Genomic DNA, 16,140 nt, shown 5'->3' on the forward strand with positions numbered 1-16,140 from the left:
CTATTGTGATGTTGACTTGAAATAGAAAAGTTTTGTAAAGTTTTAGAAAAACCACTTTGTCTCGTAATGAAACCTTTTTTTAGATTTTAAAAGTACCCGAAATAGGATGGGGGCGGAAAATAAATGAAACACGGATTAATAAAAAACATTAACGTTGAAATATCAACAGAAGAACTATCAACTAGAAATGAAAAGTTAAGCAATTTTGTACAGTTAAGAAATAACTTTGTAACATCTGATCTTAAATTTTTCGGAAATTAACTGCTTTAACAAAAATCTGAAAGACCTTCAAACTGGGCTTGTCAAAATGAGTTTAAATATAATTAATTGTTGCGTCGATATTTCCTCTTTCTAAGTAGGAATGGATTATCCAAACGATCAAAATCTGAAGTTTTCTTGATGATACTTTTTAAGAACAAATCTGCCCATACTTTATTTCTCGTATCCTCAAAAAAGTTCTTTTCAGCTGTTTCTTTTCCTTCAACAGCTGATTTCTTTTTGTAATGTTTCTGAGGAAGTTTTCGTTAACAAATAGACCTTGTGTGCCAAGTTTAGGTAATGGAAAAACGTAACTCCGTCAATTTGTGCTGGCACCAAGTTATTCTGGACTAGATTTCTCGATCAATTTGCTAAGCCAAGCTGTTACTCGTTGTAACACTTAAACGATGACCGATTTTTTAGATCTAATTCCTATATTCAATTTTATGTATTTCTTCTATGGTAAAGACATAGCAACCAAGGTTAAGCTAAGGACACATTTGAGAGAATACTAGGCAAAGTTACTTACAAAGTTATACTACATTTATTTCCACTTTTGCCTAAAATTTTCTGTAGCTCTGCAGAAAAATGGGGGGCCATGGCCCCCCGGCCCCTCCGGTTACGCCGGCCCTGATTAAACTAAATATTTACTCCAAGCAAATTGAACTTTTGCCCCAAAATTGAAAAGAGGCTCTTCGAGTAAGAGGCCACTTGGTTTAGTTGTCTCCCGCGAAATTCATCAGACTGAAGGAATTAAAAAAGGCCTGTTGTTTGTGGAAGTGGAAACTTGGCCAAGTTTGCGTTAGATCTGTGGACCAAGACAGGTATATCCAGGTATGTATTATAGTCAAATTTCCCTAGCAATATTTACAGCAGCATTTATTTCATAATTTGTTGAGAATTAGGTGAACTAAGCTGTGATTTAAGTGCTTAAACTTTTCTCACAGGGTGTCGTCCTTGTTGTGTTTAATAACGGTCGAATCGCTAATTCTTCTTGGTTTTCTTGCACTGTATTTTATATAATTTTCAAAAAATTTTGAAAAATTTTCTATTTACAGCGCAAGTTTGGTAACGTTGTTGAATTGGTATGTAGGGTTTATGGGAAAAGAACAAGCTTTTTATTTACGAATGAACCGCTAGCGGCAGTAGATGCATTAGTTCTCAATGGCGACGTGTTTTATGGGTTGCGACGTCCAATTTTTGAAGATGCTCAGTTTCGAATTTATCTGAGATTTTATGAATCAAGCTATGTTTGTCACACATCGGAAAGACTAAAACTGATTCTGGTCGCTGAGGGCGTACAAGGTTTCACGAAGTGTGTGATGATTAAAAGACGTCCAACCACGCCATTGACAACTTGCGTGCAAATGGGCGACCATTACAGAAAAGAGTTCCGTCCTAGCGTTTTTTAGCAAATTGGGAATAGGACTTTGTATTAGAATAAGGTCTTATTGAAAAATCATGTAGAAGTGTTTTTTGTAAATGGTCGTTGGAAATTTAAGTTTCAGATCTTTGGCAGCAGGTTCTGAATCTAAGGTTAGACTAAAGTTCTAGCACAAACAAGAATTGTCCCTATTTTACACAATACAAAAGTGTTGCAAATTTGGACAGGTGCCAGCTTGAATTAACAAAATTTTGCACTCCAATATCTGCTTGTTGAATCTAGAGAGATAAGAATTAGATTTACTTGAACAATTTTTTCTGCAAATGACATTTTTTCAGTTTTGCAGTGCTCACACCATTGCCTCCTGAGGAATTTATTTGTAAACTAGGGTAGGGTGTGTGGTGTGTGGTGTTTTCATTCCCTTGGTTAATCTAGGGGCATTTAATGTTTTCGCATTGCATGAGTTTCACCTTAATTGGTGAAGCCTCAATACAAGCATGCTGTTCATTTTCCAAGCCCTCAAAATTGTTTCATTTTGATAAAGCACATTTTGTTTATAAATATTTGATAGTTCACTTTTTCCCTAGATAAGCATGTGTTTGTTGCGTAGAACAGCATAAAATGGTCAATTTGATAATGGCTGTTGAGCAAGATGGGATCATAAATGAGATTGCTGAAGATGGACCAAGGAAAACAAAGAAGAGTCTTAGGCTGAGCCATAAGAAACAATTGATTTTAAAGAGAAAACGAGAGGAAATTGAACAGAAAGAAAAGGAAGAGAAACAAAGAATTGAGAATGATAAAAAAGAAAGGGATGAAGGTTTGTGAACTCTTAAGAATCTGGACTTGCTTCTCTGGTTCTCTAATTAATCTGTTGCTACCTTAATATTTTCATGCTGAAATGCCACACTAAACCAACTTTTGTGGGTTTTGAGCTTGTTTATCTCAGTGCCTCCTTAAAAATACATTGTTAGCCGTTTGGTACAGGTTTTATGTTCCTTTAAAACCTTATGGGTTTTAGGTTTAGATAAACCATAGATTGACATATTAGAAAGAGCTAACTGCAATTCTCTGAACAGTTGAAGAATGTTTAGTAAACAATAATTAATCCTATCTGAACAGAAATGCTGAAATTAGGTTTTCCTCTTTAAATGAGAACCCCGCTAAAACAGTCAAAAAGCCATGTCATTCCTGTTTAAGGTAAATTTGTTCCTTCATTAAAAATTGGATTATAAGGAGAATGGTAATGATGATGGGGAAGAAACTGACATTTATATTGACCTTGAGCAGAAAACGAATGATTTGTTTTTAATAAAGCCACACAACTTTAAACCTTTCAAGCTGTAAGCTATGAAAGAATTCATCCAATAACACTAAATTTTTATATCTTATTCACATTAGATACAGGGCTAAGCATGAGACTTTTTACAGGGGAACAGTAAACAGCTTTCCTAATAGTTTCCAGATGATCTATGTAGATTAATTAGAACCGAAACATATTGATTTCAAGGTTGCTTTCTGGAGCAATTAAGGAAAGGAATCTATAGCTCCCTGCTGGCATTTGAGGAGAGCCTGGAGGGGAACAAGAACTATGGCTCAAATTGCTGGGCCTGTAGATATAGAAATTTTCTAGCTTTGATTTTGTTGCATGTTGCATGTTGCAAGTAATTCAAAGCCAATGAGCCCCCAGAAAATTGGTACCACCCACAAAAGTTCACCCTGCTCATGGCTCTGAATATGTTTTTTGGACTAGTGAAATCACTTAGAATCGTTGCTTTAAACAGAAGAACACTACAGTTTGAGGGCTCCTTTTCGTAAAGGGGAGTTTGCAAAATTACATCCATGCAGATACATTTGATTAATCCTCACTGCTTTGACCACTTGTATCAAGCTTTCTTTTCTCACATTTCTAGTTTGATCATGTTGATGCCCTTTTTGTTTGAATTTAAAAGAAATGCATTATATATGTGTTTATCTTTTAATTTACCAGTTTGGCAGTTCAGTGTTGAACTTAATGATTTATAATAACAACATCCATATTGAAAGCAAATAACATGTGTCATTAGATCTATCTAGTTATATTTATACAAGATATATCTTATTTGATCATCCAGGGTCTTGTAGTCAAGAATCCAACGTGTACTGTATTTTTATTGGGGTATTAAGAATATTGCAATCTTTTCCAAGCAAAGGCTCTGATTTTTAGCCTCAGCAAAGAACAGTTACTCAAGTTTTCAGTAACAGTCAACATTTTTTAGCTAACTAGAAAATCACCATACAGATAATTGAAGTGTCAAATGACATAGATACTTTCTTGTAGAAAGCAATGCGGTTGAAATTGACGAGTTTGACGCTGACACAAAAGGAAAACAAAAGCGCCACTGGGGCTCGTGGGCAAAAGCAGATAAAGACCTGTTTTTTGAAGCAATTTCTGAGTTTGGTAAGGACTTCGACAAGATTTGCTCTTACATGGATCGCAAATCGAAAACTAGAGGGAAGTCCGTGAAAGACTGCGAACCGCGTAACAAGGATCAGATTCGATATTTTTATTACCGTACGTGGAAACAGATATCCAAGGCCGTGAGCTTACAGCCTTGTGAAAGCAAACGATTACAACACGAACTATACTGTTTGATTTGTTATGGGGAGCTTAGGAAAAAGTGTCGTGGTTTCGGAAATAAAGATTTAAAACGGCTTGATGAACTAGTAACAACTGGGTCGACTACTGTTAGGCACAAAGGGAGAAAAATCCGCATAAAACCTCCAATCTGTAGGTTCCTTAAAAAGTTGATAGATGATGATGATAAATCTACAAGAGAGCTTGACAGCATACCGGAAATTATCGATGTCGAGCTTTACCCACATTCAAACAAAGCATGGACGATGGCACAATGTCTGGCGTACAACCCGCGTATTAGGCTGCATGCACTTCCAGTAACACTGAAAGTCAAATCTCTTATTAAATTACTTGAAATGCGATTTGGCTCGAAAGCAACTAGTCAAGAAGAGCTAGTTTTTCACTTGTTGCCGCCGAAAGAATTTGTTGATAGTAAAAACGGAGGAAATAAGTCCTCCACTCAGAACACATTTAATGCAAAGTCTCACATTGTTCTGCAATCGCAGCCTTTAGAAAAGTCTAATGACAAATCAGATACCAGTTTGCTAGCATCACCATCGGAAACTGACCAATCAGCTTGCACAAATCCTACTATTTCTACAATCAGTCAGTCACAGACTTTGCAAGCAGTTAGTTCAAGTAATGTTGCACCAACAGTGTCAGTTTTGCCAGAAACCAGTTCAAGTGCACTCTTAACCTTGCCCTTGCAAAAAGGATTGGCAGACAGTTGCAATCTAGTGGGAACCGCTGCAGACGTAACCACGGGCATTGTGACGCCGTTGCTAGGGGGGAACGTCATTGCTTCTTACATCAGCAAAAATGCCACACTTTCTCCTTCACAAGGTACAACTCCATCTGCTAACAATTTGATTCCAACAACAGTTGAATCAGAAGATGGGGAAATGTCGAAAGACCCAAGCAGTAAGAAGACCCCGCCTTTTTTTCCTTTAAAAGCAGAAAACTGCAACGAGAAGGACCTCCAGACCTGTTTTCTAGCGCTAAATCGTCCTGCAGTCATCCGCCTTGAGTACGACTTTGACGTGAAGGTTGCTAAATGCGCGGAATATTCAGACAGTTGTTTTGATAAGTTAGTTATGCTTGCACAAAGGGACCTTGTCAAGTCTGTGAAAGTTCCAACGCAAGTAACGAAGGTTACATCCAGTGCTTCTAGAGCAGCCCAGACTTTGAAGGCTACAGATTTAATCAGACCAGGCCAAGCAAACAGGTCTTATATCATTCCAGTTTCGGACCCGTTGTTTGCGGGACCCAAACCAATAGTTCCAAGCTCTATTTTAAAAACATCACTCCTTTGTAATTTACCATCTCTTACCAATGTAATTACGACACCAAATACAACTATTGTTCAGCGTAAAGTTGTGCCTAGGCCTAGGCCCATACAACCGGCTTCTAAAACGCTTGTGGCAAAAGCAGTTGCTGTGAACATTGTCCCACAGCCAGCCACGCTGGTCCCGTTCGCCCAAGTTCCACCTGTTTCCACCCAGCTTGTCAATAGTGGCTTACCCTCAACATCCTCTGCTGTCAGTACACCACATATTGAAACTTCAAACGGTGGGTACAAAATTTTTGGCTACTTAATCTAACCTCTTATGGCATGAATGCAATCTCTTGCTGCTTTTATGGATGTGGCCTTGATTCTGCATTCGTGCTTATCTGATATATGGCATAGAAGTAAATTAGTAGCTATGGGATAAAAGGGTCATTAAGTTATTGAAATGTATTGAAATTTGGTTGAAATTCGAAATTTTTGTGCATGAGTTTCAGTTCACTATGAATTCAAAATAGGATTTTATCACTTTTAATGAATCTACTTAAATATGATTGAGGTTGCCCGTCAAACAGGGAAAAATTGGTTGGACAATTTTACTTCCTGTAGAATCCTCCTTAAAACCACTCTTAGGCTCTGTTTGACTGTGTGAATTATAACAGCATCCTTAGCTCTTGTTTGGCTTTGTCATTTTCTCATTTTTCTCAGCGATTCAAGCTTTGCATCGTTAGTTTTTGCAGTCTTGAAATTTTTCTCTTGTCAGCAAAAGATACTTTTCATACTCCACCTGTAACCTTTACGGTTTGTATCCGAGAAACGCAAAAAAGTATCTTAGTGTTCAAGATATTTTCTCGATGTTACCAAATGGGCTGTCACTAAGAAGCAGTTTAATGTTTTTTAACTGGAGTTTAATCGTTGACTTTGGAAATTGGACGATTCGTTGATGGATGCCTGACATGATACATTGAACATGCAATAATGACTGATCTACTTCTAGTCGTTTTATGAAATTTTTTTTTTTTAGCACGCCCTGTCACTTCTACCATTTTCTCAGTGCCCAGCACCTCCTCCTTGTCCACCAAATTGACAATATGGAGCTCTCCAACTAGTGAGGTACCTGATTTAACAAACAAAGTACAAGTGGAGGTGATACAAGAAGGAAGTCGAACGAAAGCACCTGTTAAAAGGCTTCATCCGACATCTGTCACCACAACTGAAAAATCATCAAAGCTACCATGCCTAGATGAAACCGTTACAACAAAAAATCCGGCAAATATCAACGAATTTGATCTTTCAACGTTTTTAGCAACAACGGATGATTCCAGGTCAGAAAATGATTCTCAGACGGGTGGTGACTCTATCAACCTCTCCACCATATTGTCCGGACTTACAAAAAATTTATGTAAGAATGGTAAAAGCGAAGCCAATAATAAAACACCCGTTACTGACAATAAGGATGCGCAAAATTCTGCCCTAGTTGCTGTAACAGCCCCAATAAAAGGCTCTACATCGACTGAACAGTTTTCTGTGGTGGAAACCTTTCCAGCTGCCGTCAGTAAGGTGACGACCGTGGATGTGTCTTCAGTTCTCACTACACCAGTGAAATGCCCAACAAAGACGCCTTCTAAAAGTGAGGCTGAAGTATTCAGGATGCAGCCAGTCAATTTTGAGCACAATTGGTTTGGAAGCGATGTAAGTAGACATTAGCTTGCATAAAATGTGGGACGATTATTAAAAAGTCTTCAAACGACGATTGAGAAAAACTGTTTTTCCTTGTATTTCAACCCAACCAAGTTTTGTCAAACGCCTGTACATGCAGTGACCAATCGTATTTTATTAGCGGAGCTCTCAATTTTGAGGTTGCTGATTAACCTTTGTAAATGTGGAAGTCTGTCTTTTTACTTTCGTTGATCGAAACAAAAGATTCTCCGTCTTAAAATATAAACATACACCGACTAATCACAATGTTCCTAGTCAAACAAAAATCTTTACTATTTAGTTTAATTTTACCAATGAATTGTAATTATGCGTAATTATGAAACTGCAAAATTGCCGTTAAAATCACAGTCATTGCTAATCCAATTAATACAAAAACATACCAGCGTCAATTATTTGTCATTTTCTTGCAGGTGTCAGAACTGTCACTAAGCGGGATCCTTGGTAAGAATCTAACTCGCTTTTTAATTTATTTAGAATATGAGCGAAGGCTTTGTTACACGATTAGAGTTTTTCACAAATATTCTTTAGATGCTACTATTGTCAAAGGGTGAAGAAATTTTGCACGAAATTATGTTATATTCAACTATAGAATATTCATCAATTTTATTTTCTGGTGAATGTCTTATGAAAAATCTGACCGTTTGACGCGGCCTTTAAGGATATACCGGTAGGAGGAAATTCGAAAACATTCAAACAATGCTCTGACAAACCGATAAGAATATAGCTTTCTTTTATCTCAAAAAATAAACCGAAAATTCTCTATTTTCAAAAAATCGATTATATATAATTAATTCATGCTCAACTATGTATAAGTTTGATTCTTGATTTTGCTCTCAACTCTATCAGAATTTAGTTATTGTGCTGGAAGTATCCTTAACGGTGACACTATTTAAGCTAAATACGAAAGGAGCACTTTACGATAATCCTTCTTCTTGAAAAATCGCGCATATTTTGCATTTGACATAGATAGGGCGGTTTACCTTGTTATGTTGCCTTCTTTTTCATTGCAATCTAGACTCCTTTCTTATTGCAAATGGTCGTTGACTGGAACGTGCCTCTATCTTGATCCTACTTTAATGGTTGTTGACTTCATTTTGCTAATACAGACCCTTTCTCGTGTTAGACGTCAGCAATCTGAAAGACGCTACTGGAAAAAGTTCTGATTCTTCTCAGGTAGGCATGTAAAGTACCTTACAACCTCTTTTTGCCTTTATTCAGCAAATTGCGAGTCTGCAAGTTTGTGAGTCTGAACGTTTGCTCGGATAACATAAGAACGAATATAGGACTTTTAAAAACCCTCAATTTGCCTCTCTTTTTGTAATCTGTTTGTGTTCGTAATATGAGCAGATCATCATATTTTGTAAATCATTGTTTGAACAAAAAGTTATAAAATATACCATAATATACCATATCACGACTTTGCTTCAGTAAAGAGCCTGCAAAAACGCAAAAGCTGGCAAAAGAATAGCGAATGGAAACCATACTAAATCACGATAGAAATACAAGAGCAACGGCTTAATAGTCTCGTAAAGGCCTGCTCTTGCCAATGGCAGTCTTGTTTTATGATAGCAGAGCTTGCTCGACTGAGAAACGGAGGACGAAAGGGGTAGAAATCGATGATTTTTTATAAGATCATCTTTGTTTTTTATTCTTCCTTGCTTGTCTCATCATTGGCGTAAGAATGAGGGAGAACAATCTGGGGACCTCTCCATAGTATATATAATAATAATAATAATAATAATAATAATAATAATAATAATAATAATAATAATAATAATAATAATAAATAATTTGTTTAAAGTTGGCGTACTAAATGAACGGCTGATAGCTATAAAGAAGCTAATTAAGGCCAACTATCTATAAAGAGTTAGTATGAAATAAAAATATATGATACAATATTAAAAAGGTTTATGCAACGACTGATATGGTATATGGCTAAAATGTTTATGCAGCGTTACAATATTAAAAATGTTTATGGTATAATGTTCTAAATAAAACCTAACCCAGCAATACATTTTTTACACAATCTACAGTCGCATTCTATAGGGTGTGCTCTTAATTCTTTTTTAAATGTTGCCAATGATTGGGACTCTCTTATACTGTGAGGTAGTGTTTGCCACAGTTTTTGACCTAAATATCTCACAGTTTCTATACCATAAGAAGTTGTCCTGGCTTTTGGAATGCAAAGATTATTTTTAGTTCGCAAATCATAATGTACATTTCTTGTTTCAAAAATCTCACTCATGAAACTAGGGTTCAGGTTATGTTTGGTTTTGTATATTTCTATCATCAAGTACTGTAGATTGCGTTGGTGAATTGATACTGCATTATCCAAAGTCAGCAATGCTTCGTAGTCAGCATGACTGTCTTTATAAACAATTCTGAGTGCTCTTTCGTGGATTTTATTTATTTTAGCATTCAGACATCTGTCATGGAACATCCAAATTAGGGGGCAGTAGCTAAACTGAGCTTTTATGAAGCTGTTCATTAGAAGACGCAGTTTATCAGAACCCATAAATGGTGAAACTGTAGCAAGAGCATGCAGTTTTTGGCTGGCTCTTTTGCATAAATTTGAGACGTGACTTTTGAAATTAAGATTTTTATCTATAATCACCCCCAGCAGTTTTTCTTCTGAGCTTTCTTCAACAATGGCCTCACCGATTTTGATCTTAAAGTCATCTTGATTTGTTCCAAAAGTAAGAAGATGACATTTCCCTGCATTCAATTTCATAAAGTTTTCTGGAAACCATTTTGATAAAATAAGAGCATCAGTTTCTAGCCGTTCTAAAACGTTATCTAATTGAGAGTCAGCTGCGAAAATCGTAGTATCATCAGCAAAGTTACATACTGCAGTATCAGTTACCATTAAGAATAAATCATTAATATATAAATTAAATGGAAGAGGCCCAAGGACTGATCCTTGTGGTACACCTGTAAAGGTTTCTCGCCAAGTGCTGAATGAACCATTTAATTTTACCCTTTGTCTTCTACCGGTTAGGTAATTATAAATCTATAATTGAGCATCTTTACAAGAACCATAGGCATTTAATTTCGCAATTAATAGCTCATGGTCTATGCAATCAAACGCTTTTGAGAGATCCATTAGCAAGGCACCAACCACCCCTTTTTTATCTAGGGAATTCTTGCAAATATCCATTAATCCATACTTTTATTACAATAATGCTGACAATTGTTTATTGCTCCTATGAGATTTTGTTCCATAATCTACTCATCATTTGTTGGTTCAGTGGAATTCCTGTTTGCTGGTTACCATCTTTCCTTTAGAAAGCGCCCACTCTCGAAAAAGGGGCCTTTCTCGAGCAAGTACCTCCTCCTTCGAAAAAGCGCCCCCTTAACCCGCCCAGAGATCAAAAAGTGCCTGGGCGGTAGGCTGTTAATGCTTCTTATGTACGTGATGCTTTCGTTACTCAAAGGAACAATTACAAATCGCTTGGGTGGATGTAAGCTCTGAAAACGTTACTGATTCATTTACTAAGTTGGCAAAGCCCACACTTGAGAGAACGTTCCCGTATGGACTTTGCCAACACCATCACATTGACCCATTGCACCTAATAGTAAAAAAAAGTGTGTTCCCTTTTTGATTAATTTCCCACAGCCAATCTCTCAAAAAGATCTATAAGCAAATATACAATTTCCCACAACCTTTTTTTTCAATGTTTACTCTTAAGCTTTGATACAATGATGTATTTTCCAGTGATTCATTTTCTATGTAATGAATATTATGGAATTCAACGATATTCTATGCATGACCAGTATGAGTGGCAGCGTGATTTCCAAAACATCATACAAACAAACTTGCGTATTTGCAACTTCATTATAACAATTTTCAAGGAATTTTAATGACGCTAATTTTATTTTTTATTCCAATAAGAAATTCTTCTGCTGTAGACAGAACATATTGCAAAGACCTGAAATATATTCTGTTTATTTGCTTTTCTTTGTGGTTATATTGCTTTCAATATAGCCACAACTTTAGCATTTGGGATAATCTGAAATCGTTTAGAATGATTTAGTTTATTCACAGAGGAAATCAATGAATTATAGTTATTTTTCAAACAGTTCTAATTTGGCGAGAATTATAGAAACTAGACTTTAGGTTTTCGATCAAATTTTTGTGTTTATTTACTTTTAGGAATATTACTTTTCCTTTGGTATCTTACAAATGCTTATTGTCTTTCTATCACCAATATATTTTGGTTTATATTTCATTATGTTTTATTTGTTTTCATTCTTTTCAGGCCAGTGAAATTTCAATCAGCAAATTATTAGGTTAGTATTGTCTAAACTTCCCTTGTTTAAATTATTCTTATTTTGTGTTCCCTATCAGAAGGGACAAAATGCATTATTCATGTCACTGACAGTGTTTGCTCTGGATAGGGTTGCGCTTCTTTTGTCCCAATTTATTTTTGTTACATAAAAATCACTAAGTGTTTTTAGCTGTTCCTTTTTTTAGTACGTTTTGCTCGTACAATCTTAGATTAAAGTTTCAGCCTGCAAATGAATTTTGAAGCCAAATTTTCCCTTCTCTTCCATATCAGTCTAATAGAAATATTAACTTTAGGTGAAATTCGTAAGAAGAATGAAGTTGAGAATCTTATTGGAGGGCAGGTAAGCTGGCTTTTAAACAAATGTTACTTGCAAGGAGGAGACGTTTCCGGAGGGGGGCTGTACAAAGGGGTATGAAATTCGAAAATTTATGATGACCGATTGTTTAGGCCGTTATTTGGAAATTGATATTTTCCTATTCAACTGCATACAGTGCCAGATTCTGCATAGATAAATAGAAAATGAGAGAGCTGTTGTTAAATCAGGGTGAAATAGAGAATTAACTATTATGTAATATAATTACCTCTTTGAAGAAAAATAGATTATGAGAGCCTTTGCTGGGAAAAATTGCTATTAGACCAATAACGCTAATACCGCTCCCAGCCGCCCCTGTAAGTAAAATATTTATTCTCATTTTGATTGGAGTTTTATTGATTTGAATTTAGGGAACTGAATTATCACTTGGGACAATCCTTGGTAAGTTTTGCATATTGACTTCTACTTAACGCAGTTCTTTCTCAATATCTTCGGGCGACGCAAAGAAATGAAACTTCAAATCAGCCAAAGTTAGTCCATAGAAAGGAGGTATCCTCTAGGAAAGGATCAATGAACAATTTAGCGGACATTAGCGATTTGCAGTGGAAAACGATACAAACCCATTTGCTTATAAGTGAAAAAACTGCCGAACAATTTTAAGTCATATCTCATGTTTTCGGTCAGATCAATGCCCGTTTTTGTTGTGGCTATTAATCTTGATTTCTATACTAATATGTCGGATTAATTATGAATTGTTGTTATTTTGATGTCACAGTTTTGACATTTAAAAACTTACCCAACCTTATATTAATGCATTTCTGGAGCAACAAAGTAAGTGTCAGTTAACCTTGTGATTTTTAAACTAAGATGTTTTACCTTTTCTAGGTACTAGTGAAAGTAAGGCAGATGACAAAAAAGAGTCTTCTATTCAGGTTGATTTTCAAATACTTTATTTTGTTATATATTATATTATATTATATTATATTATATTATATTATATTATATTATATTATATTATATTATATTATATTATATTATATTATATTATATTATATTATATTATATTATATTATATTATATTATATTATATTATATTATATTATATTATATTATATTATTCTGTTCTGTTATATTATGTTTTATTTTTTTATATAATATTTTATTTTATTGTTTTATCTCATATCATTTTATACTATTTTATGTTATGTAACGTTATGTTATTTGATAAAATATTATATTTTGTCATCATGAGGTGAAGTTTTATCATATAACATTTTTCTACATTGCTTTTGTCATTAAACCTTCTCATTCATTTTCAGAATAATGAATTATCGATCGGAAAGCTGCTAGGTATGATTCATAAATTTATTTTCTGTATCTCATCATCTGCTTTCGATTTTTTCATATTCAAACGGCAGAGTTGTACTTGTTTGCACCGAATTTACATATAATTTGCATAAAGCGTTGGAATTTTTTATTTTAAGCCTTCGAACGAATGGAAATGTTTAGTTAAGAGATTCCAAATGCAGTATTTGACGGAAGCATTCCATGAAGAGACCGGAAATGCAAAGCAAAAGTCTGTTTTGAAAGTAAACCTTCTCAAAACTAGTAACTTTTTGTAAAAGGGGGTGCCTATGAGTACCAAAGGAAAGTCTTATTAGTCAAAAATAAGACATTCTTGGAATATCGACCCCTTTTTGCGCGAAACTAAAGGTTGTTTTCAAAATCCCCTTTCTAAATCCCCAATCTATTTTTGGCAAGGATTTTAGCTACGACATGGAAGCTCAAGGTACAAATTCTGAATTTATTTCTGTCCGATTTCTCGTAGATGTCGTACGAAAAGATGAAAAGCGAAAGGAGTCAGTCAACCCGGTAAGGTTTTGCGATGTTATGGTTTAGTAAAAATCCTCTTTGTGCCCGGTTCCTGAAAGCAAAGTCCGGACTTATTAATACTTTCATTTTTTTCACTTCATTTTAAAGCTAAATGAGTTTCAGAATAAAATCTGCTTTCCAAACTGACCTGTTTAAAATCTAAGATACAAAAAAGAAGAGTGTCCCATCCAAAACCGAGGCTTAGAGATGTTGTGGATTCAACATACTTGCTGTTCGTTACGATTCTGGCTACTCTGTTTGGTACTGAACACTTTACGTTGCATGATTCATTTTAAACAAAAATTCATGTAAAATTATAAAGTTAGCATTTCATATACAATTCAAGTTTTGTGGAAGTGTACCTTGTTGTATGACAAGTATGACGTCATTGTCGGTTTTTCCATCGTTTGGTCATAGGCCGGGAAAATGTTCACCTTTCCTCTTGACAATTGACTAACGCTTGTGAAACTTTTCATTAGAATTTCACAGGAATATGGTGGGGTTTGGGAGCTGCACTTTCATTTCGTTTGTGTTATTGCCTTTCCATGCGGCCTTGACAGTTTTATTGGCCTTCCTTCTCAAGCAGAAGCATTGTTATTGCCACCGACCGTATCCAAACTCTTCCATGATTAGTATCGTATCTTTTCATAGACTGAAACCGTTAAATCCTTCAGTACCGATTCCTTGCTCATGAAACCAGATGCAGACGTAAGTATAAATTTTTCTAGCTTTTACTAAATTCAATGGTGCTTTATGAATTTTTTAATCACTTTTTTAAAACCCTTTTACACTTCAAAATGGCCCAGTTTTGCAGTGCAGCTGTATAATGTTAAACATTATTTAGCATCTATTTCTCCTCATCTTTTCAAAGCAGACTTCGTTTTGCTGTTGCGAGAATTCTTTTCTACTTTTCTCCAGATCTGTGTAGAATAAACTTATGCCCAAGTAAGGCTCGTTAAAATGTTCTCGAACTTTTAAAACCCATGCAAAAAGTCTGCATTTGCTCGAACTTTTCTTCTCCCATGGTTGAAGTCGTGGTAGGGGTGTTGTCCCGAACAACTTACCTGCTGACCTTACCTGGTAACATGATGACTCTGGGGTTTCTTACAACAAAATATAAACTTATGTTAATGCCTATTTTGATTGTTTGTTTATTTTGATTTTTTTTTCTTTTTTTCAGCCTGTCGCTGTATTTGAATCTTTGATGCAAGAAAACAGTGTCGATTACATCAACAAATTTACAGCATTAACGGCTAGGCTGAAGGGCGATGAGCAATCAACCAATGGTCCTTCTGACGTAAAGGGTGCAGGCCTGCCACAAGGCGATACCCCGGTATCGACCGCCACTTCCGGGAACCCCAAAGACCCTAAGCTCCCCTTGTACCAATCTGAAGATTCAGTGGGACTTTTGGACGGCTTCTCTTTCGTTTTGCCGACCAGCGATAGCAACTCTAATGACTTCTCTTGAGGCTGTGTGTTGTTAATATCAAAAGCATGTAAATATTTTATGACATATATTAGCTATATAGAAAGAAGTAATTGAGATCAAGAAAAATTTGAAAACTTAAATGCTCTTGCTTTCACCTAGCAAATTTTCAAGTTGAGGCCCTTGAAAGTTTCTAAACTGCACTAAACATTTCTGCATGTTTACGTCTAAAGGTTATGTGTTTAAGAAAAACTGGTATTCTTGTTATATGAAGACCAAGCGATTCAATAAAAATAGAAAACAGAAGGGATAGTAAAATTGGTTCTCTTGAAGTAAAGTAGAGTTGCCAGCCTCTTATTCGATGCTCTAGTGTTTTATGTTGCTGTAAGTTGTGTTTTGTTGTTCCAAGCTGAATACAAGGTCCACAAAGTTGCTTTTCAGTTTTTATGATTTCTCCCAAAACGACTATATTGGGGGAGAAAATTAACTTTTTTTGAGCTTGTAACACAACAGCTTTGTTTATTTGCCGCTTTTTTGCAAAAAGGCTTTCTAGTTGAATGTTTTAATTTTTTTTATTTTTAACTAAGCAGCAATGTTCTTGTAATCTGCTTTCATGTATTTATTCACCAAAGCGTTATTTGAAAAGAAGAATGCATAGATTTATACCTGCGAACACATTGCCGTTGCGAGAACGTGTTAGAGTAGCACCATTATTTTCCACATGCAAAATTCAATCATTCAGTGGCAAGAATATTTCTTTCCAAAGCATGGTATGTTATTAAAATGCGGTTAGTCAGGATTCAAAATTATTCGATGTTTTTCTTTGTAACATTGTGGCTACCTTTGCTAGCCTTAAATTTCTTCGAAGCAAACTTTTCAGGTTTTGCATTAAATTTTTTGCCATTTTAAGGCATCGATAAAAATTTCATAAATATGTGTTAGAAGATTCATTGTTTTGCATAGCAGGATTTCCCTGC

The 16,140-nt window shown here is 35.4% G+C and overlaps 1 protein-coding gene across 1 annotated transcript; it reads left to right on the forward strand.

The window, feature by feature from the left end:
• Positions 1–730: 730 nt before the first annotated feature.
• Positions 731–16,140, forward strand: LOC135686892 (uncharacterized). The gene is made up of 14 exons (XM_089108928.1): positions 731–1,092; positions 2,230–2,462; positions 3,963–5,828; positions 6,569–7,236; positions 7,674–7,704; positions 8,387–8,436; positions 11,523–11,553; positions 11,846–11,892; positions 12,276–12,306; positions 12,751–12,797; positions 13,185–13,215; positions 13,694–13,737; positions 14,389–14,445; positions 14,918–16,140. The coding sequence occupies exons 2-14, from the start codon at positions 2,264–2,266 to the stop codon at positions 15,203–15,205; spliced, it is 3,390 nt and encodes a 1,129-aa protein (XP_088965054.1). The 5' UTR covers positions 731–1,092; positions 2,230–2,263; the 3' UTR covers positions 15,206–16,140.

The sequence above is a fragment of the Rhopilema esculentum genome, chromosome 6, assembly GCF_057945365.1.
Source record: "Rhopilema esculentum isolate cy_ngs chromosome 6, ASM5794536v1, whole genome shotgun sequence".
NCBI classification, from domain to species: Eukaryota; Metazoa; Cnidaria; class Scyphozoa; order Rhizostomeae; family Rhizostomatidae; genus Rhopilema; species Rhopilema esculentum.

Excerpts from the sequence above, each read along its gene's own strand:
- LOC135686892 (XM_089108928.1), top strand. The coding sequence starts at position 2,264 with ATGGTCAATTTGATAATGGCTGTTGAGCAAGATGGGATCATAAATGAG. Across the intron at positions 2,463-3,962 it reads TAAAAAAGAAAGGGATGAAG|AAAGCAATGCGGTTGAAATT; the intron begins GTTTGTGAACTC and ends ACTTTCTTGTAG. Across the intron at positions 5,829-6,568 it reads ACATATTGAAACTTCAAACG|CACGCCCTGTCACTTCTACC; the intron begins GTGGGTACAAAA and ends TTTTTTTTTTAG.